Source organism: Siniperca chuatsi, linkage group LG7 (genome assembly GCF_020085105.1).
Source record: "Siniperca chuatsi isolate FFG_IHB_CAS linkage group LG7, ASM2008510v1, whole genome shotgun sequence".
NCBI classification, from domain to species: Eukaryota; Metazoa; Chordata; class Actinopteri; order Centrarchiformes; family Sinipercidae; genus Siniperca; species Siniperca chuatsi.
Window position 1 is genome coordinate 9,289,990 of NC_058048.1, and position 21,543 is coordinate 9,311,532.

Here is a 21,543-nt window from a genome sequence, read left to right on the forward strand (position 1 = left end):
AGACAGGTTAGGATTAGGACTTCCGGTCGCCGTTTGAAAAATAAACCGCGTTTTGCTCAAAGTGACACAAAACGTATTTGGATTTTTTTACGTTGAAATGACCAAAACTAGATTTTTCAGGTTTATATGTTATGGCTCAGTGTAAAGTAGCTTGGCATGCACCATAATATAATAATTTGTTTACTCGACATTTGGACTGGAAACATGTCGCATCTCAAGCAAAAACGTCACACTTCACAGCACTTTTTGTGGTACGACGTTAATTAGCTCTTGGAGATTCATGCAAATTATCTGTGCAGTCTAATGCAAACCCTTACACCTGCCATAAATCATAAACTAACGTTCAGTTTTCGCTGTGGTGGATTGTTTTGTCCACCCTCATCTGCATATTCCATAGTTCTCTCTGAACCCGAGGATCTGAGGCTTGCTGAATCGGTGACTTCTCAAAACCTATCTTGGTTTTGGGGGGGGGGGGTATTTTATTTTATTGCTGTATTTTTAAATGCCTGATTGGATTTGTCTCAGTCCTGAAATGTTTTAACACTGATTCAACCATGTAAAGGTCTTTGTAACTTTCATTTTGAAAAGTGCTGTATAAATAAAGTGTATTATTATATTTGAGGGAGACAGAATAATGCAAATATTTTTCTATATAGCCTGATGCAATCCAATTAAAGACTACTTATGACAAACACTAGAAATACTGAGGTCAAGCGTGCAAAGTCCCCAAGTGCCAGTGATCATACTACATCGAACACTATTATACTGTAAGCTTTACAAAAGATTGCAGAGCTGTAGCAGAGATCTGAACAGTGTGCAGGTGTACGGTGTGCACTATAAAACAATAGCATAACAAAAGACACGCACAACTTTATTCAGTAAAAATGTTTACTGGCACATTATAGTTGCAAATGTTATAAGCTACCATATTGTAATAGGTATCACCCGTTACATTGTAAAGTTTTGCAAAGGGGGGCTGAAACTGTCTACCAGGACAATGTCCTCCCCTTAAAGATTGCTTTTTTTCATTGCCCTCTGAGCCTCAACTAACAGCAACAAGCAAAGAAAATCTTACGCCAGCATCAGGTGTGACATTCGTGACTGTTTATCACATTCAAATATACAGAGAAGCAAGATAACCATAGTAAAGCTGCAAATCAAATACTACAAAGCTGCAGGCCTCCCTTTCTACTAATGCTGCATTCACCATCAAGCTTTTTTTTGTTTGTTTTTTTGGTATTTACACAATAGTGAGGAGGCACTTGTTGTGCCTGTGTATGCCTACAGGAGAGGTCAGGGGTATTGCATGTTTAGCTGTGAAGCATTGCTTAAAGCGTGGCCAGCAGCGAGGTTCAGAGTATGGCTTCACAACCAATATTAAAAAAGTTCAGCAGCACCCCCTTATGGCCATGATAGCAATGAAGGCAAATCCACAGTGGAGTCCATCAGTGCAGTGGTTCTGATATCCGATCCTGCAGTTTCCAAAGCAGGACACTAGGCTAGAGTATGATGGCTGTGCCTGAGCCAGTGAGAAGAGGTGCTGGAGTTGTGAACTGTAAATCAAAGCCATTTGATCACATTATCGTCTGCAGGAACTGGGGCCACCTGCTGCCCAGCGATAAAGAGTCAAAAACCTGCTGCTTTTCCTGTGTCCTTATCACCACTTTCACTCAAACAGCTCACTGTCACCCTCTGTCGCTCTGTCAGTCACACAAACTGAAATAAAAACAAATTAACATGTGACATGAGGAGTATGTTGAGAGATGTTTCTGCAAAACCATTAAACAAAGTAGTTCTCTGCAGAGCATTAACGTTTAAGAACTGCCTGGAAAATATTTTTTTTCTTTTAAAATAGTACAACTTTAAAATACGTTCTAAGGGTAGGCAAGTTTGTTAATTTAAGTGCTTAGGGACTTCCTCCCCCCCATAGTTTAAAAAACAATGATCAAATTGATGTTAACTTCCCTTAATAATACTTTACTTATATATGCTCATGCAAATTATGATCAGTGAATTCAGTTCAGCCTAAGCGATGTGATCCTCAAATGGAAACCCTTTGAAATGAAAAACGTAACCAAAAAGAAAGCCGTTTAAAAACTTTTAATATATATATTTAATATAACGTATACTTAAACAAGACAATGTGTCTTCCAAAATTTGAGAAATAGATGGACAAAAAAAGAGGAGAAAAATCAACAAACAAAAACAAATCAATGACAAACAAAAATATCTCGGATGTTCCTTTAGTGAAGCTCAAAGAGCAACCAACGTATCTTCCAGCAATATGGAATATAAAATGCTTGTCAACATGAGCACTTTTCAATATGCTGCCCAGAACTTCTCTCAATCATGTGCCGTCATGACTCAAAGCATGCAGATTTTCATTTCAACTTAACAGTACATCAGCTGAAGTTTTGATTAGTTCCCCCTGTCTGCAGGTTGAAGGTTGGTCGACCAGCTCATGCAGCATTTAGTTGGATTGTAAACCTGCAGACTGTTGCTCCAGACATACAACTACGTAGATTTAAGTGCCTCGACACAGCATTAAAGAAAACACAAAGCCAAGGTTCTAAACATCAAATGTGGAATCATTTGAAGTGCTAAACGTCCACCATGTCAGTCAATGTTTGGCCTCATAAAAGACTTAACAACGATTGTACTCTCATTCTTTAAATAAGGGAACTCTCAAAGGCTTATTTTAAAAATATTTTTAAAACTTAAAACACATATTACAAATTTTTATTACAAATAAAAAATGAACAGAAGATTGGTGCCTAACTTTTCAGCTAGGGAGTGAGAATTACTGGATCGAGGACAGCGAATAGCTGTGTTCGTCTACATTGGTCTCTCTAGACGGGTTGGGGAACAACTGCGGTCAAGCGTCTAGTCTCTATTCTCCTCTTTCCTTCTATTCTAACTGTCTTTTAACACATAGCGCGACTGCCCTTAATGAAAACTCACTCTTACACCTCCAACCAGGAGCTAGTTGGTCGGTAAGTCAGTCTCGACACAGCGAAGGGGACTCTAAGAGCCTGACTGCTGCATCACTTTGGGTTAAATTAATGCCGCTTTTAAAGCAAAAGGTTAGCCATGCAAGAGATCCCAGTTTCTATTCCTGACTGAGTCAATTTAGCGGCACAACAATCATAAATTACACGCTTGTTCCCTTTAAAAAAAGGCCATTGAGTGCCGTGTAGTGTCCTCTCTTCGATATTCCAGCAATAGTTCAGAGTTTAAAAACATGCATAAAAACAGACACAAATGGATGGTTGAGAATCAAAATGGTTGTTCACACATTCTCCTGCACTCATATGCATACACGCATACGTTCACACATCGGCTCGCCCTTTCACTTATACACACGTGCAGTGCAAACACAGAAATGGCAACCCTTCTCGTCTCCCCCTATTCCCCATTTCCCCCTACTGTAAGAACAGTCTCACACTTGATTTGTAACAGCAAGTTCCAGAAAGAGCACTTGTAAAAAAAAAAAAAAAAAAAGAAAAAGAAAAGAAAAACAAAAATCACAAAAAATGCAGAAATATGGCTTTACATTTAAAACCGTAACAATCGATGAAATTACAATTTATCTTTCCCCAAATCTTTTCCATTTTCCTAATTTTGATTACATTTTTTAAAATTCTATCAAATACGTTTGTGTATATATACGCAGTCTCTGCATGAGTTGGTGTGTGTGTGTGTGTGTGTGTGTGTGTGTGTGTGTGTGTGTGTGTGTGTGTGTGTGTGTGTGTGTGTGTGTAGCACGGGTACAGCTGGTAAAGAGGTGGTACTTGCTGGCATAACCTGGTTTTCAAAGTGTCAAGGCTTTGATGTGGTACCCAGTGTAGTGCAGCAGAGGTCCTGCAGGGAAGCCTAAAGCCAACCCTGAGAGGACGTACAGAGACAAAGCTGCCAGTCTATGCACACAAACCTGCTGAGGTCAGTCATTCACGGCCTGTGTGTTAATTTCATACTCTATGATCCCTGTCTTGTCTGATTTGCCAGTGTATGTGTGTCTGTAGGTGCATTAAAGACCGAATGAAAATGTGTCTTGTGCCAGTTTTTGTTGGTGTCGTTCGAATTCCCCAACAGTGCAAGTGTATATGTGGGATTGTGATCGTGTGTAAGCCTGCCTGCTTGTTCAAGAGTCTGAGTAATCATTCCCGTATGCTGGCAGAGTAGGAGAACTGAGGGAAGTGCGTGCGCTGATCTGAATCCTCCGCATCTAAACTGTCATCTGGAGTATACACAGAGGGAAGGAGAAAAAAAAAGTTTGAAACAGACATGTAAATGTGTAAGAACATGTATAAATCCAATCTGAAAGCAGAAATGACAGAGGTCTATCTACTTACACTTGTCAGGGGGAGTTATTGTTATGGTTTGTGCTGTGAACTCGTCATCAAAGTAACGTGTGTCCGTCTCTGATGTTACCTGGGGCTTGAAGGGTGGAATGAGCTGAGCAGAAGAAAGATATCAGTCATTTTACATTCTGAACAACTTATTTTAAATATCACATCATTTGCTTTTTTTCCCCAGCACATCACCTTTTTTTCAATAACATCCTGCCAGTTGATGGAGGTGAAGAACTTGTGGCTCATCACATCTTTGGCATCGTCTGGTCCGCCTCCGAGCCTGTAAACAAAACAAAAACACTGTCATCATCGCCCACTCAACAGCTACCTTTTCCTTATGCAGAATAGTGCAAACACTGTCATTAGAAATGTACAACAAGCACTTATGCTGTGTTGTTCCCTTCTGACTTCTGTATTTACCAATTTCTAGACAAATTTATTCTTCATTTCCTTCCTGCTTACAGGTGCACGTGTTAGTAAGCCTGCAGGCGGTGCTCAATGTGCTAATATTAGCACAGAAACACCGGTGCTTGACCAAAACAACAATCAATTATGTCCTTCTTTATGGCCATTACTCTGTACCAAAACTAATCAAGAAGGAACAAGGGCTTAATAATGTGGTTCCCTATTTTAGAGCTGAATATGTGGTGCCCCCGAGCACAGCAGATAGGTGCAAGGAAGAAAATGTTTTTCCTCAAGCTGTACTGCTGCATCTTCAGTAGCTAGATATTCAGCTCAACAGCCTTGCTTTCACAGTGAAGCTGTAAATAGTAAGAATTTATTTTACCTTAAATGAATAGTGTGTTGTTAAATATTAAAACACTGTACCACTCACAATCAGAGTTGCCAAGTCTGCTTATAATACGCAACTTTGGGCTTTGTTTTTTAAGTCGCTTGAAAAAATCGTGGGTTGCGGTTTTTTGGGCTTGTTTTAAAAAAAAGTATGGTTGCTTGTTAGGAAAATCTGACATTTATGATCACTATGTTCCCCAATGCAGTGACTGACACTGTCTGCTCACAGCCTCACAAATATTATCAGTGCTGTAGTGTAATTCGCCTTCCCACAAATCCTCACATGGACCTATCCCGCCCCCTCCTCACTCTCATTGTCATGTCACTCATATAGCCTAACCAATCTGGGTTTATTGCGGTTACTGCCTAGTTATGAGTCTGATTCATGGACTGTATGGTCAGATTTTATAGGTTTATAGTTTTATTTTTTGAGTGCACCATTCTTATGACTTTTGACATTGCTCTCAGAAATATGTAGGCTACCCTTTGTAATTAAACAACAGGCCTACATTAATACAGTAGTTTGGTTGGTTGTTTCTAATTACATTTAAACCCATCTTTTTAGAATGAAGGTATCATCCTAGACATTATTGGTGGTGATTTGCATTTAATTTGTACCAAATAATATTGACTACTTTTTTTATAGCTGATAAAAGTTAATGGAGCACATGATTCTTCTTAGTTTTCCTTTTTAAATTTAAATCAGCATTGTTACAGGCTTTTTATTTTCTGGCTATACAGACTAGATGTAATCAGATTACATCACACTTTGTGAGTAATCCAACAATCACATATTCTGTCAATGTAAATTGAAATCATTACTGGATAATGTTTTCTAAGTTGTCAGCATCACCCTAAAATACAAGAGTAACCACCAAAGTTTTGAAGCTGATGTTATTTGTCTCACGAGAGTTGGCAACACTGCTCACAATTTCAGATTTTGCTTTTAAGTTCTTTAATGTTGCTGTGCATGCAATTAAAAATCTTCTGAAGAACATTTCAATGCAAGCTTATAAATGAAAACTTACAAAATCAGTTTATTACAGATATATCAGCATTTTCAGTACTGAAATTAAATGAATGAAAAGATTGCGAATTTATAAACCGTGTCATGATTACATAGTTTGTCCACCAGAGAGCACTGACAAGTTTTATTTAACTAACATGTCCCATCCAGTACATTTCTTGATCACACTTCCTTATCAGAAATGTTTATGCTATGCGTTCATGTTAAAACAATCTCACAAAACAGTCGCACTGCAGTAAATTAACACTTTGAAACACTGCTTGATACAGTGAAATGCTCTTTCATAAATCTTTATATGGCTGCAGTAAATAGATGTTTACTCAACGTTTATAAAAAAAACTGACCTCAAGCAATATGTTGGATGTTCATCAAACCGGTGTTTTCATTTTGGTTATATATCTGTAAAAATATCTTTGGGTATAATATTTATTTTCAGCCTTCCAATTCTGACAGAATTAGTGACAGCTGCCACCAGTTTGCTGATGAACACTATAAGAGACACCATTGTTACATGATTACGTGCTTATTTTTATCCTAATTATCTTCAAGAATAATTACAAATGTATTTACTAAATTTGTGCTTGATTATCAAGGTGTATGGTGTAAAAACATACATCAGCTGCAAACCACAAACCTTTGTTTGGGATCCTTTTTGAGCAGACCGGCTAGCAGGGCCTTGGCTTCAGGAGCCAGGTTCTTAGGGAAGCGAATCTCCTCCATGAGGATCAGCTCAAAGAGACGCTCGTGGTCCTGGTTGTAGAAGGGCAAACGGCCACACATCATCTCATACATGACCACGCCCAGTCCCCACCAGTCCACCGCTCGTCCGTAGTCATTGTCCTCTAGCACCTGGAAGGGTGGGAATGAAAAGAGTTGACAGAGAAATAAAACAACAGGAATATCAGTGCAGGAACACAATTTATTTATTTTTTAAAAACGCTGTAGCCATTGTTTTCCCTATCTCAAATGATAGTTGGAAAAAAAAAAATGTAGCAGCAGCCATCAAATCTTCGAAGCTTTTATCTTTACTTCACTGATTGTCAAATAAAGGCAAAAAGCCTAATAAAATGCTACTGCATGTTATTAATTTAATTGTCCTTTTTGTTTTACTGTAAGCAAACTCGTTTTACAGCAGTTCAGTTCAGAGGAGAGTGTCTTTACTATATGGATACATCTCTGCAATAGGACATTTAGTTTTTGAACAAAATCTGAGAGCAAACTTTTCCATCCAGCAACCTGTTGATTGTCAGTTCTATTGTTCTATAGGTCAATTAGCATTTTATTGTTGTGGTAGCCAAAGCATCAACACTACAATTTGACAACCAGCTCTACCAGCTGAACTACTGGTCTAACAGGTTTTCACATAGTGTCCCACAATCACGTCAACAAAGTAGAGATGGGAATTACGGTTAATTGAAGGGAACCGGATCTTATGGCTCCGTTCCTTTCTGAGAGCAGACTCTTTCGGCTCCCAAATGGCTCTTCATTTAGTACCACTTCTGCTGGTCACTACCTGAGTTACATTCTTCTTTGTTACAAGAAATAAATATGCAACATTCTTCATCTATCATATATATTATAAAGAGTACGGTCTAGAACTGCTCTATAGGAAAAGTGCACGGAGATAACTTCTGTTATGAATTGGCGCTATATAAATAACATTTCATTGAAATACATTGAAATATTCTGTCATATTGGTGATTAAAAAGTGGGATGTCAAGAATAACTATCCTGATTGTTAGGGAGCCGACTCCCATCATTCACTTAAAAAGGAGCGGGCTCACAGAGCCGACTGGTTCGCGACCGACACACAAAGTTGCTCCAAAATGTTCAGACATGAAACGACCAACCTATTAAAACTAGTTTCCATCATGTGCTCATCCAGCCCTGTGGCATCAGAGCTTATTTACATAATCCTGGTCACAAAACATAATGATGTCAGAGTCCACAGGCATTGTGGCGTTACCTCTGGTGCCAGGTACTCTGGGGTCCCACAGAAGGTTTTCATGGTGGCACCATCTGTGATCCCCTCTTTACACAGCCCAAAGTCTGTTATCTTTATGTGGCCGTCCTTGTCTAACATGAGGTTCTCCAGCTGTGCAAAGAAAGATTCAAATTAGTTGACAGCTATGGCGGGAAAAGGACTAAAACATTGAATGTGGTGGACAGCATATGATTGGAAAGAGTAGGATTAAACATTGTATCTAAGAAGTTAGTGAAAGTTTTTATTTTTATTTGCAACATTGTTTACAATGCAATCATTTAATACTCTCAGCAGTATAATTGCATGTAACTTACTGTAGCTCTGTCATTTTAACTAATCCCTATGAAATTGCAGCACTGATCACATGCCTTGCTATTACCTTAGATTTTATGACAATCTAAGGTTATAGCATATTAAATAATATCCCTCTAGCTTATTTACAATAAATTAATATTATATTGTTAGAGCATGTAGACACCTTACCTTTAAATCCCTGTAAACTACATTGCGTGAGTGTAGGTACTCCAGTGCTGACACTATTTCTGCACCATAGAATCTCGCTCTGTCTTCTGTGAACACTCTGTCTCGCGATAGGTGAAAGAAGAGCTGAAAAAGGGTAAAAAATAAATAAATAAATAAAGTAGACATGGGAATGAGGGACAGAACAGTTCCTCATGTTCCTTGAGATACTTGATATCGTATATAGTTATTCTTTCTGGTCGTTTTCAATGTGTGCATTTAAACATTTCTGTATGCATGTCTACAGTCAATTAGAAAATAATAATGATAATAATAATAATAATAATAATAATATTTCAAGACTTGATTTGATTTCGGTTCTTTCCGCAACAGTTTGATGATGATGATGATGATCATCATCAAATCCTACAATTTGATCTGATTTGGATGCTTCAAACAGTTGGATTTAAAATCTTAGGGTGCTTTCACACTTGACCGATGGATCCAAGGGGAAAAAAATATGCATTGTAGCATTTTAGTTCTGGTCCGGTTCATGTTCACACTGGCTTCTTACAAATGAACCATGAGGTCATACAGACTGACAGGTAATTGACTGGACAGTTTTGGTGATTGTCATCCTGCATCATAAATAAAAAAAATGAATCAAATTCTGGTGACTGAGTTTATGCAGCACTTCTGCCAAAGGCGCCATGTCTAGTCTCTCTTCTAGTGCAATTTTCCAGGAGGTATTACTGAGTAATACTAATCTGTCACTTACGTTACAGTTGTTACCAAATTATGTTTACATAAATATATACACGAGATATATTGAAATTCCTGTGGTTGGTCCCCTTGCTTTCACGCCACAGAAGATCTGCACCAGTGTCCGCTTGGAAGTGGGCCGAGACCCTCCTTTTCAAGCATTCTCGGCCCGGTTGTGTGGTCCACACCAGGGTCCATACCAGCCCAAACAAACCAAACCAAACTGGTTGGGTGTGAAAGCGCCCTTAAATTGATGCATCACAATGTGTTTTTCTACAATTAGCCATCTTCCAAAAGGTCATACACAGGTACATTATGAACACATCAGACACAATTGTAGGCCAGATAAGAAAGAGGAACACTTACTTCTCCTCCATTTGCATACTCCATAACAAAGCATAGCCGGTCATGCGTTTGAAATGCATATTTTAGTGTCTGTAGAGAAGGAAAACAAAAGTGAGTGACTGCATTATACTGATGGTCCATTCATTTTGGAAAACACGGGCAGTGGTAACTCACTGTTAGAAAGGGATGCCGTGTATTTTGGAGAACTCTGCTTTCTGTAACTGTGTGTGCCACCTCATCCTAGAGAAATAGACACAGACACACACACGGTACATGCAATGAGAGCAAGACCACATACTAATAGATAGCAATGTTGTTTCAAAACAAAGTCAAGATTTTACTGTGATGTGATTAGCACTAACCTTTGCAATGATGACTTCTTTGCGGAGGATTTTCATGGCGTAGTACATCCCCGTGGCCTTCTCCTTCACCAGGATCACTTTGCCAAATGTCCCTTTTCCCAGTAGCTTCAGGTAGTCAAAATCACTCATTGTCTGTAAGATCAATGATCAAAGATGCGCCATGACAAAGATGCATGCATCTGCTAGTACACTCACACTAGAGTGAGCTTATATCCAGCTTTCCTTAAAGACTGGGACTTAAAAATGTGTTCTTATATAGTATAAAAATATAAAATATAATGGTCTGTCTTTGAAATGTACAGGAACAGCATTTTGATGAGTCAGTGGCTCTCCATTGTACTGGCCCCAATGCTGATGTTGGTGCACTGCATATGATGTATTTTAAACACACACATTAAACTCTCATGCATGCATGCAAAACATGACAAGACATGCTGAAATAGCTATAAATTCTCAGCAAATTAGAGAACTTAGCCTTTAAATTATCACTTGAGAAACATCAGCAACGAAGTGGACTCAAATATTTTCTACACTGAAAAACATTACATTGACTTTTGCAGGCCTATAGTGACAGATGTGGAGCAAAGGTGGACACAGATCGCTATTTGATTAATATCACATACACATAAAGCAGGGAATCATTCAAATAAGGATAGGTCCATAAAAGAACATTTCCCCCAAAATAAGAAATCAAAATCAAACAACTGTGAAGAACCATATACTAAACATTAACAGCTATACATACTGCATCCCTACATACTTTGGACACTGGATGACAACGTCAGCAGTCAATTGACAAACTAGGTCTGTACAACCAGAGCCATTCAAAATCATTTGAAGGGAATCAGCACTAAACAAAATATATACACAAATGTTACCCTCTGCTCATTTAAAGGTTGCTTCACCAAAAAAAGCTTTGAGAAAGAGGCTTAAAGTTTGAACAACTTGCTCAATAAAGATGAGCTTAGCTGGACAAACACAGCAAATGCTCAGCTGCCAGGCACTGCTTGTGCAAATACTGACCACTTTTGTGCGGGATTTGGACACAGCAATTTCCATCTCCTCTGTGCCACTGCTGTCACTTGGTGAGCCAAATTTGATCTCCATGGGCTCCTCATCCTGCTGCTGACTCTTGAGGCTATTTGCCACTGCCTGGATCGATCGCATCCATTCCTCCCTGACCAAGAATAAAACACACATTGCCCTTATAAAATCTAGCCAAAGCCATGTCTACATTATTTCAAATCTATTGTCAAAATGTTTTAATTGGCAGATGTTTCGCCTTAAGATACAAATTGCAGTATTGTATTCAGACAGATGGTTAGATGTTTTGCCAAAAATGTATCTTAAGAAAGAAGAAAAACAGTAGTCTCGCTAGATAAGTTTAGAAGGTAGAGAATAATCTGTGTACTATTCAGCTGGGGGCTGCTGGGATTTGGTACTTGGCAGAGCCGATGTAAACAAAACTCAATGATGATTGCTTGGGTTAGGGGTGAATAATCAGGTTTAATCTGGCACTGAATTCTATTTTGAGTATGATGGTGTTTCCTACGCAAACTAAAATGGATTTCACTGCCTGTAGTGAACAACGGCCCATTTAGGCCCTCTTAAGTTTGACTTTGTGAAAATGTTGTACCTTGTGTCTTTCTGTCCTTACTTCCTTTAAAGCAAGACTTGATCATTCAAACTAACAACAATGTTTTTCATTTTGGCCTTCTATTCACAATAGGCCAGTGTTTTACATGCCCACAAATTCTTTCCAAAGTTGATAGATCTGAATGCAACACTTAATGCTGTGTTCAAACATGATTCATGTGATACACGATTTGACTGACGTTTCAGTGTCACAACAAGAATGGTTTTCCTTGGTAAACATGTAGCTTGTATAAGCTTTTATCAATTCATTTTTTAAATGAAAAATATATCAGTGGGAACAACTAAACAGGGAGATTGGCTATTCTGAAACATCATACTGTAAGTGATAACAATAGGTAGCAGGAGGCAACAGAACAGAGCTTTACTGGGCTGAGACTCAGCAGAGTAACCGTTTTTTTTTTTACCTCTCCTCGTTGCTGTCTACGTGAAAGGTGCGCTCAATAACGGAGGTCCATTGCAGACAACGAATGACAAATGTGTTGGGCCTGGGGCGCTCCGTCTTCATCAGCTGACATTCTACAAGGCATAGACACATGAGCTAACACTGAAGAACTGAAAGCACTAACAACAAGACATAAAACCACTTAGAGTTTAATCTAGCACTTACTAAAATTTGCCAGCCAGAAGGGAAAACTGACCTGCAACAGAGAAGTTGTTGAGTGGTGGGAGGCTGTGGTCGCTGGACACCTCAGGCTTCTCTTTGTAGCCAATGAAGGAGCCATCGCTCTTTAAGATGAAGTAACGAGGCCGCCATGTTTTAATGTATTCACCTGGAAAACAGACAGGGGAAGACTCTTTGACTACATGCTCGTGTGTTTGCCTTTAAAGATCCAGTATGTAGGATTTAGTGGCATCTAGCATTGAAATTGCAGTTTTCTACTATTCGAATACTGCTCTGATCATCCTTCCCTTCCAAGTGTGTAGGAGAAACTACGGTGGCCGCAAAACTTGCGAAAAATGCGAAAGGCCCTATCTAGCCAGTGATTGGTTTGTCCATTCTGGGCTACTGCAGAAACATGGCGGTGCAACATGGCAACATCCGTGGAAGGGGACCCACTCCCTCTGTAGATATAAACGGCTTATTCTAATGTAATGAAAGCACAACGATTCTTATTTTCAGGCGATTATACACTAATCACATGAAAACATACTTATAAATATTATATTCCATTTCTGCCAATAGCTCCAACTAAATGTTACACACTGGACCTTTAATATAGCTAAATACACTAGTCTGTGTCACAATATTATTACAACGGGAATCCGTTAAGTGACTGAATTAAGCGGAGCACAGAGGAAACTACAAGCTTGACAAGTGTACAGGGGAGTAACAAATCTAATATAGATTTTGACAAGGACTATCACTTTAATGTAGACTTAGATGGTGGGCGGTGAACACAAGGGGCCCCCTCACCTCTCTTGTGGAGCCATCCCTCTCTCACAACACTGACTTCATTCATGCTGGGGCAGAAGACTGTCTGGGTCAGGAGTGGGCTGCAGACAAGCTGGTGGAAATTGTGCAAACTGTTCCTGTGGGTCAAGTCGCCCGACAGTGGCTCAGATTTAAAAAAATAAAAATAAATTCCTATATAATGTAATACCTGGAGGAAAAGAACAGAGAGAAATACTGTTAATGCAGAATACAGAATGAGTGACTGTCCATAAAATACAAATGCAATGCTCAATGCATATCAGAAAATAACATCACAAAAAACAGAATGTCAAGTGAACACCTAATATGAGAGCAAAGTTACTCTTTGTTACAGCTGTGTGACTTCTGACTATTGGCAATTCAGTTCCTGGCTTCAAATAAAAACATAGCCTTGGGTAATATTTCTTACACGCCTTTTTGGGTAGAGATAGACTGAAAAATAAATGTGAAAAGACATAGGGCCTAAAGGAAGTTAAACTACAGTCAGGAACATGGAGGTGAGGACATAAAGTGAGCTGATTTCTCAAAACAAAGGATGTGTATGTATTGATGCCTATCTTAGTGTTGTCACCACAGGACTGCGCTTGAATAAATTCTTCGCCTTCTGAGGCACTCTGTTTCCATGAAACACAACTCCACAACAAAGAAAACTGCTGAAATCCGCACAGCTGCTCACTGTCTCATATCTGACCATCTAACACTTATGACAGTGAAATCCAAAATGGGACTAGCATAATGACTATCATGACTACAAGCTATATTTTAAAACTTCAGCCACCTCCATCATCTCATGCAATTCTCCCTGACTTACCCCAGTGTGTCAGTGTCATAATATATGTGCTACATATTGTTAATCTAGTGATGCCAGGTAGAAATCAAATACTGAATATGCCACTGAACAATTAGCGAAACGGCTGCAAAGCTCTGTACTGTCAAATGTAATAGCCACCCACAGCTCTTGTTGAATGTTTGTGGAGAGGCTTTGGTGATCCAGGGTCAGCCCTGAATCAACAGCTTATGTTAGATAATAGGTTTACCAGAATTTCACAGTATTTCAGTGAAAGTGATGGGATTGAATATTACAGTGTATACAGTCACCAGAACACAAAGACTGTTTGAACTGCTTTGTTTACAAAGATAAAAACAGATAAGGCTTCCCACGACTTCGGACTTTTTTTTTGGCCATCAGCGGTGCATCCACGGTTGTTCGTAGCTGTACACCTACTAATTTGAATTTGAATGAGTAATAGTGACTGCTCTTTGAGATAATACATACGACGCACAGCAAGTTAACTGTACATTGTACAGCAGTTAAAGGTTCAATGGTCTTCGCAAAGAGGACATGTAAAATCTACTCAAGCGTTAAGGTACATGTAGCACCACTTGAGTAGATAATAAAGAGACTATAAATACCAACACTTTAGATAGCTACCCAGTTAGACCAATATATTTAATTAATGTCTGAAAAAAAATACAATCTGTACCCAGCATAACCACAAGCTGCCTAACGTAAACATAAACGTAGCACATCCTCATCCTTTCAGTGTAGTAACTAGCTACCTAGCTAGCTGAGGCAAAGTCAACAAACGTTACCTTTCTAGGTCCAAGACAGGTCGTTAGCTTTTCTAACACAGTTTAACAGGAAACAAGTTGCTACAACACTTCAACTATAGCTGGTGGGCTGTTTGGCCAAGTGGCGTGTCAGACAGCAGCGAGGACACTGACCATGACCGCATGACGACCAAACAAGGCAGCTAGCCAAAATAGCTTTCATGCTAACAGCTAGTTAGCATGTCAGTTAGCCACTTGCGCTAGTTCTCTTCATTACCCCGGCTTTTCTTACCTCGGCTTCAGCAACAAAATATTCCCAGCTGTCGGTTCTTGAAAAGGCTAGGGGTACCCTGCACAAAGCTCCCACCAGTTATCACTTGAAGCTTGTGTGTATTGAACTCTGTCAATGATCACACAGCTTAGCGGGCTGCTCACCGAGCTTGTTTTCTTCTCTCACAGCAGCAGCAGCAGCAGCAGCAGCAGCAGCAGCGACGACGACGGCGTGCTTGCTTGCTCTGTTGCTGCTGCAGTGGCTCACTGAAGCGAGAGAATAAAGTCCACTGAGCTCCAACTTGATAGATAGTTATGCTGAATACGACTAAAAATAATTTCCAAATCCTGGACAGATGAAACCTCCTCTTTATGGGTTTAATGTCGGTAGTCGCCTGCTTAGCGTGGAAGCCCTCCGTCCCAGCCAGACAGTAAAGCAGCCCCGCAGACGCACACAAAAGGAAGTGACGTACGAGGCCAGAGAGGGTCCACTGCACCTGAACAGTCGGTGTGAAAGTACACCAAGTACTATATTGTAACCTTAACCTCACCCCAACTGCACAGAGCAGGTGTACATACTATCTGAGAGATAGGGAGTGCAAAAAACTTCTAATAAATCATGGCAAATGTCCCAAAATGTGTCTTTTTAATCCAGTGTCCCCATCTCCTCTTTAAGCCAATAGGCTTCTTTCAGTCTACTTACTGTTTAAGAATAAAGCACCAATTTTCTTTAGATGTGAACCTTGTGAAAAGGCCCATTAAACCAACTACTGCTACACCATGGTGTGTAAAGTGGAGGGATTAAAGAAGAAAGAGGCAATGCTATAAATGTAACATATGTTTATTATTCAAATATCATTTCCAAAAATATTCCTTTGTGATACATTGTATGAATCATGTCCTCAAAAGCAAGCGCTTTTTGTCAAAGAGCTTTACTTTGTTGTCTTTGTTGCTTTCGTTGCAGGTAGCGAGCACGAGCATCACTGACAGTGGTTTCGTTGTTTCGCTTCTCCAGCTTTTTCATGACATCCTCAGCAGAAACCTCTGAAAAAAGAAACAAAGTAATCTATTAGTTTGTTATAAATGACACTGCTTAACCATCTTTTAACTTCATTCACCCTGTAAAACAATTAAGATCTTCATGCTTAAATGACCTTTTAATCCACACAGTGCTTTAGGTGGACTCTTATTTTTGATCATTTCATGCATGGTCATAGCAGGGACCAAACACTTTAGATTAACCATTAAGTTGTACAACATCACAATTTTCAAATAAATATCTAATTAATCATTCTGAAAACCTGGTTGTCTTTTGGCTGCTTCCCTGGTCTCCCATTTTATCATCTCCTCATGAGTCACTTCTTCTCTTGCCACACTGCTCAGTTCATAGACGTCCACCTCATGGAGTTTAGGTAATAAGTCCTTCACCCACTCATATCGAATAGGACACACGGTTCTGATATACACCCGTGATGTCACCAGCACATCGTGGAAGATGACCCAGTTCAGCTCGGCCTCTTGGTCAAACAGCTTGGAGCAACAAGGAATTGTGATCAAAGAAGAAATCAGATAAGAGGCATCAAAGTTTTGGATCGAAACGTCATGTGTCTTCTATGAAAACTGTGTTTTATTAATCAAAATATTTTAAATGAATTCAAAACTAAATTTACCGATGATGATGGATGAATGTGAACCATGGATCCATGGCCATCCATTGTGCAAAACACCTTTCCAACAGACCTATGTGGGATGGAAGAAATTAACTGAATAACCAGTAAAAGTTCACATTACTAAGAGATAATCCCAAAGGAGAGTTACATTTGGATAATTTTAAATTAACTTTGGTGATACCTTCTGGCAACGTTGGTGAAGTATCCTGCGCACAGGCATCGTCTGAAGAGTTCACTTTTATTGCCTTCAAATATTTCTACAGGGAAATCTCTCTTCTGAAAGGACAGAGGGTGCATGCACAATTAAATAATAATCACACTCAAATGAATTATCACTGCAGTGTGTTGGTAAAAAGAATGCTAAATTAATGAACATCTGACCACAGTAATCTGCAAAGAGGTTCATTACAATTATTCAAGTACAACAGTGATGTGGCGATACAGCAATATGAAGCATTTAAAGGAGCATAGATACACAACATGCTTCAGTCAGTGGTGTGAAAATGAGTTGCGTAAACTGCTGTACCTGTTGGAGTCGGAGGAGGATCTCTCGCAGCTGAGTCTCCACACTAAAGGCTGACTTCAGCGCCCTCCAGTGGATCCAATTATCTTTACACCACGCTGAGGGTCTGTCACTGCAGAATGCAAAACAGTCTCACACTTCTGATAGGTGTGATAATACCATCATGCAGTATAAGGTCCTGAATACACTGCTAGTGATAGGCTAACACTGACATTTCTTTGCACACACAAAAATAAATAATAAGGATGCATCTTGCAGCATTAAGCAGTTCTTTACCTGGATTTACAGGACTGAAACACAGTGAGGAGTGTGACAAAGTCGTTCATATTGCCGCTCTTGGTAGCCAGCGCTCTGTGTTTTATATCTGCCTCTTTCTGCTTCTCAGGGTGGCCTGCAAGAAGGAAGAGATCAGTCAAAGCTGGGTAAACTCAAAGCTCCGGTCTTCACACTACACTTCAACACTTCTCTGCATATGCCATTTCCTGACACATAAAAAATAATTAAATCAACATATCAGTAAATAATACAGAAAGTCCTTGGCTCTCTATATTCACTAAAAGTGTCTCTGCTAGTAGACAATTCCCTTAAAAAGGTGGGGTGTGCGATTCTGGAGATATCCAATACCATGACAAATAGCAAATAGAGAGCGAACAACGACACAGGAAGTAATATAACTAACGTTAGCTACGTTGTGAGCTAGCAAAGCGTCACTACAGTTGCTGCTGCGAAGCTAACAGCCAGAGAGGACGAGACGCTTTCCCAGAGCCAGCACAGCAGCTCCAGACAGCGATACTCACAACTCTCCTGCTACTATAGCTAACATCACAACAACAGCATATTTTAACAATCTAGAGAGTAAGCTGAATGTCTGCGGGCAAGTCATTTAACGTTACCTGACACAAATCATGGCTGGAATAGTGTTGTGTGGCTCGGTCTGAGCCACTTTGTTTGTTTCCCATTTACAGAGCCAGGGTTGTATACAAACACTGGAATTTTTTTTCTGCGCACACACAGAACGGACAGCTAGTGGACTGCGAGGAGATATTTGCTGAATTAGACAACAAGACGTGTATTGGATTAGATTCGCACACCCCACCTTAAATATAACCTAAATATTATGCTTTCTTTTTTGTAAGCGCTGTGTTGTTGTTTTTTTCCCCCTCGCTCATAGTTTTTAAATTGAGCACATGCTTTTTGTTCTGCTTTAAAGCGAACTTGCTGACCTGGCCTGATGAAAATGTTCTCTACAGACAGCATGGCGGCCACAGGGAGCAGCAGGTCCTGACAGCCGAGTGAGGCAGCTTTGAGCACGGCCCTGGTAAGGCCTGGGTGCAGGGGGAACTCCACCATCAGCTCCCCCAGCCGGGTCACTCTACCTCTCCTACAGCCCACACACCGTACAGATAAGAGCTCGTGAAATTTTACAGAGAATTACATAAACCCACAACCGCTGTGCTTAGAAAACCAAAAGCTTGATTCAAGTCCGCAGGTATAACCGCTCACCTGTCGATGGCATCACATTGGTAGAGCCGTTTTAACGCCTCGAGAATAAACCTTTCTTCTGGACAGTCCAGATAAGGGAACCTTAAAAGAAATCAACTCATTAATAAAGACGGTAAAGGGAGCATTAAGAAATTATGAACTATAAGAAAGCAAACAGACACAGAATGGGTATCAGTGTACCTAATGACATCATGGACGCCCAGGCACTTGAGTGTGAGTATCACTGCAGTCAGACTTGTCCTCTGGATTTCTGGAACTGTATATTCAGGCATGCTCTTCTCCCAGAATTCCTTGGTGTAGATTCGAAAGCATTTCCCGGCTGAGGTTCTTCCAGCGCGGCCTGCTCTCTGCTGAGCCTCGCTCCTAGTCACAGAAAATCCCCCCCAAAAAATCCAGTCCAAATCTCTGTTGGCAAGCTTTCTTAAAGGTGTGGGTGTTAGCAGCAGAATTACTTTAACAAACCTATTTGCAGGTTTCAAAATGACATGATACTTATTCAAAAACTCACTTTGAAATAGGAACCACCTCCAAGACATCCATGCCCACCCTTGAGTTGTGGTTGAGTTGCTTCACAAAGCCACTGTCTATGATGTACCTTCATGGGAAAAGAATTGGACGATGATATGTTTTGCAGAGATGTCGGTGAAACATTTGAATGATGTTGATTACACACACACAGTTCATTGTCGTAATGGTAAACCAGTGACCACAGGCCTCACTCACTTTATGCCATTGATGGTGAGAGATGTTGCTGCAATGTTAGTGGCCACTACACACTTCCTTATTCCCGAAGGTGGAGGCTGAAAGATCTGCCTCTGTTGATCTGTGACGAGACCAAAAATGATAAATGTTTTTTTCCCCCCCACAGTGTTTGTGTTTTCTTTTGCAGTATCCAAAGTCTGGAAAAACCTACAATTTTAATTTACTTAACAATGAATAAGATGTAACAGCTGTTGCATGTATTTACCAGTGGGCATGGATCCATAAAGGGGCAAAATAAGAAGGCCCTCCACGTTTTGGTCCTGTACATCGTAGCGGTAATCTATAGACTCAGCTTTCTCATACAACAAGTCACAGGCACGCTCAATCTCTGACTGGCCTGTCAAACATGGAGATGCAGATGGCAGATTTTGTCAGGGTTAAGATATACTGTGATCTTAGAGCTTGATAATTATGACTTACCTGTCAAAAACACAAGAATATCCCCAGCTATTTCACTGGTGTGCACGTCAAGGGCCATTTTGACGACCTGAGGAGCAAAAGATGTCAGTTGAAATAAATGCCAACAACGTGCATCAGGCTACAAAAACATATCTAAACTTGATTATTCAGTAATGATTGTAAAGGTGTTAAACCAAGTTAAAGTATGTGTTTTTCTCCCTGTAGCAATCTTAACAATAAAGAAAACCAAACACCTGACTCAAAGCTGAAACTCAGTACCTCTTTTACATAACCAGTGCTCTCTATGTCTTTAGGTCCTACAGCAGAACCAAATGTGCAGGTGACAGGGAAAGTCCTCCCAGGAATAGCAAAGACGGGACAGCCGCCGAGAAAGGCTGAAAGTTTGTCAGTTTCCAAGGTGGCGGACATCACCACTACCTTCAAAGGGAAAGATTGGCCCTTGGTGGCCTTAGCACGGTTGGAGAAGATTTTCTTCAGTAAACCCAGGAGAATATCCTGCAACAAAAACAAACACTTAGTCAAAGTGTGCATTGAAAAATTGACAGAAAGAAGAAAAAAAATGTATGCATCTAATAGTAAAGTGCAGACATTATAAATGTTAATGACATTGGGTCAATGCTATGCACTGACTCACTGTGTTGAGGCTGCGTTCGTGGACTTCATCCAATATTACAACACTGTACTGAGAAAGTACAGGATCAGCCAGGATCTCTCTGAGCAAACAGCCGTCTGTCATGTACTTCACCACCGTGTCCTGGTTTCAAACACACATCTTCACGTTATCAGAAACGTTTAGATAAATACATTGTGTTTTGTGCAGGGAATGAGTCGTCTCTGCCTCTCACCTGTGACGTGCAATCATCAAAGCGTACTTGGTAGCCAACCTCTCTACCCAGAGTGCATTGCATCTCCTGGGCTACCCTCTGGGCCACTGTGATTGCAGCCACCCGGCGGGGCTGGGTGATGCCAATTTTGCCATCTTTACAAATACCTACACAAAAAGAAGATCAAGTGGTTCATATAAGAATCCAATGGCCACATCTGTATCCTACGTTGACAAAATTCACATAGGCCGGGGCTGCTGTGTTAGTTAAACCAACAGAATCGCAATTAAATTGTATCTAGATGTTGTCTTTTAACGCATAAACGCTTGTCTCTAGTTCTTATCTTTACAGACACAGGACAGCAAAATGACAGCTTACCTGCTTCATGCAGGTACTGTGGAAGTTGTGTGGTTTTCCCGCTGCCAGTCTCACCGGTGACAACCAGAAAAGCGCTATCTTTGACGGCCTGAATCAGCTTGGCTTTGTGCTGATAGATCGGCAGGTGTTTTGACTCATTTTCTTTTGAGTCCCATCTCGTTGATTTAGACATAACTGACAACTCTGACTAGCTTTACCAGCAGATATCAATGTGAGGAGCTGACCAGACGAGATAAATATTGACGTTAATCATGCGGAATACGATTTAGTTGGTGTTTGTGCCCACAGACAGTATTAAACTTAAAAATGTATAAATTTCTTCCTCTTGTTTCAAAGACGACACGCTTGCACAATAACTTCCGCAAACTAACCCATTCTGTGTTTCTATTGGTTGAATTGTGGGCACATGACCCAAACTCCTCCACCACTATAAAAGTCTGAATGGACTTTTTTAAATGAAGCTTTATTTAC

The 21,543-nt window shown here is 40.1% G+C and overlaps 2 protein-coding genes across 4 annotated transcripts; both read right to left on the bottom strand.

The window, feature by feature from the left end:
* Positions 1-874: 874 nt before the first annotated feature.
* Positions 875-15,449, bottom strand: akt2 (v-akt murine thymoma viral oncogene homolog 2). 3 transcript variants are annotated; one of them, XM_044201244.1, is made up of 15 exons: positions 15,015-15,449; positions 13,154-13,340; positions 12,378-12,509; positions 12,144-12,255; positions 11,107-11,260; positions 10,084-10,215; positions 9,896-9,961; positions 9,743-9,811; positions 8,639-8,761; positions 8,138-8,266; positions 6,806-7,020; positions 4,545-4,632; positions 4,353-4,455; positions 4,134-4,237; positions 875-1,716 (listed from the first exon to the last, which is right to left on the bottom strand). In XM_044201244.1, the coding sequence occupies exons 2-14, from the start codon at positions 13,197-13,199 to the stop codon at positions 4,158-4,160; spliced, it is 1,449 nt and encodes a 482-aa protein (XP_044057179.1). In that variant the 5' UTR covers positions 13,200-13,340; positions 15,015-15,449; the 3' UTR covers positions 875-1,716; positions 4,134-4,157. The 3 variants fall into 3 exon arrangements, with proteins under 3 accessions (XP_044057179.1, XP_044057177.1, XP_044057178.1); XM_044201242.1 differs by lacking the exon at positions 875-1,716 and having other exon boundaries at positions 2,086-4,237; positions 15,015-15,448; XM_044201243.1 differs by lacking the exons at positions 875-1,716; positions 15,015-15,449 and adding an exon at positions 14,765-14,882 and having other exon boundaries at positions 2,086-4,237.
* Positions 15,450-15,815: 366 nt separating this feature from the next.
* On the bottom strand, positions 15,816-21,477 carry dhx40 (DEAH (Asp-Glu-Ala-His) box polypeptide 40). The gene is made up of 17 exons (XM_044201250.1): positions 21,073-21,477; positions 20,716-20,861; positions 20,505-20,624; positions 20,129-20,365; positions 19,871-19,937; positions 19,656-19,787; positions 19,412-19,511; positions 19,197-19,283; positions 18,869-19,051; positions 18,689-18,769; positions 18,409-18,566; positions 17,462-17,576; positions 17,189-17,297; positions 16,844-16,938; positions 16,663-16,732; positions 16,294-16,522; positions 15,816-16,036 (listed from the first exon to the last, which is right to left on the bottom strand). Exons 1-17 carry the CDS (start codon positions 21,242-21,244, stop codon positions 15,915-15,917), a joined length of 2,223 nt encoding a protein of 740 aa, XP_044057185.1. The 5' UTR covers positions 21,245-21,477; the 3' UTR covers positions 15,816-15,914.
* Positions 21,478-21,543: the final 66 nt, after the last annotated feature.

Coding starts and splice junctions, on each gene's coding strand:
- akt2 (XM_044201244.1), bottom strand. CDS start 13,199: ATGAATGAAGTCAGTGTTGTGAGAGAGGGATGGCTCCACAAGAGAG. Junction 8,762..9,742: donor AGTATGCAAATGGAGGAGAA/GTAAGTGTTCCT, acceptor ACCCTTTTTCAG/CTCTTCTTTCACCTATCGCG. Junction 4,456..4,544: donor AGGATGTTATTGAAAAAAAG/GTGATGTGCTGG, acceptor TCTTCTGCTCAG/CTCATTCCACCCTTCAAGCC.
- dhx40 (XM_044201250.1), bottom strand. CDS start 21,244: ATGTCTAAATCAACGAGATGGGACTCAAAAGAAAATGAGTCAAAACAC. Junction 19,512..19,655: donor TTATGGATCCATGCCCACTG/GTAAATACATGC, acceptor GTCTCGTCACAG/ATCAACAGAGGCAGATCTTT. Junction 18,770..18,868: donor GGCGTCCATGATGTCATTAG/GTACACTGATAC, acceptor ATTTCTTTTAAG/GTTCCCTTATCTGGACTGTC.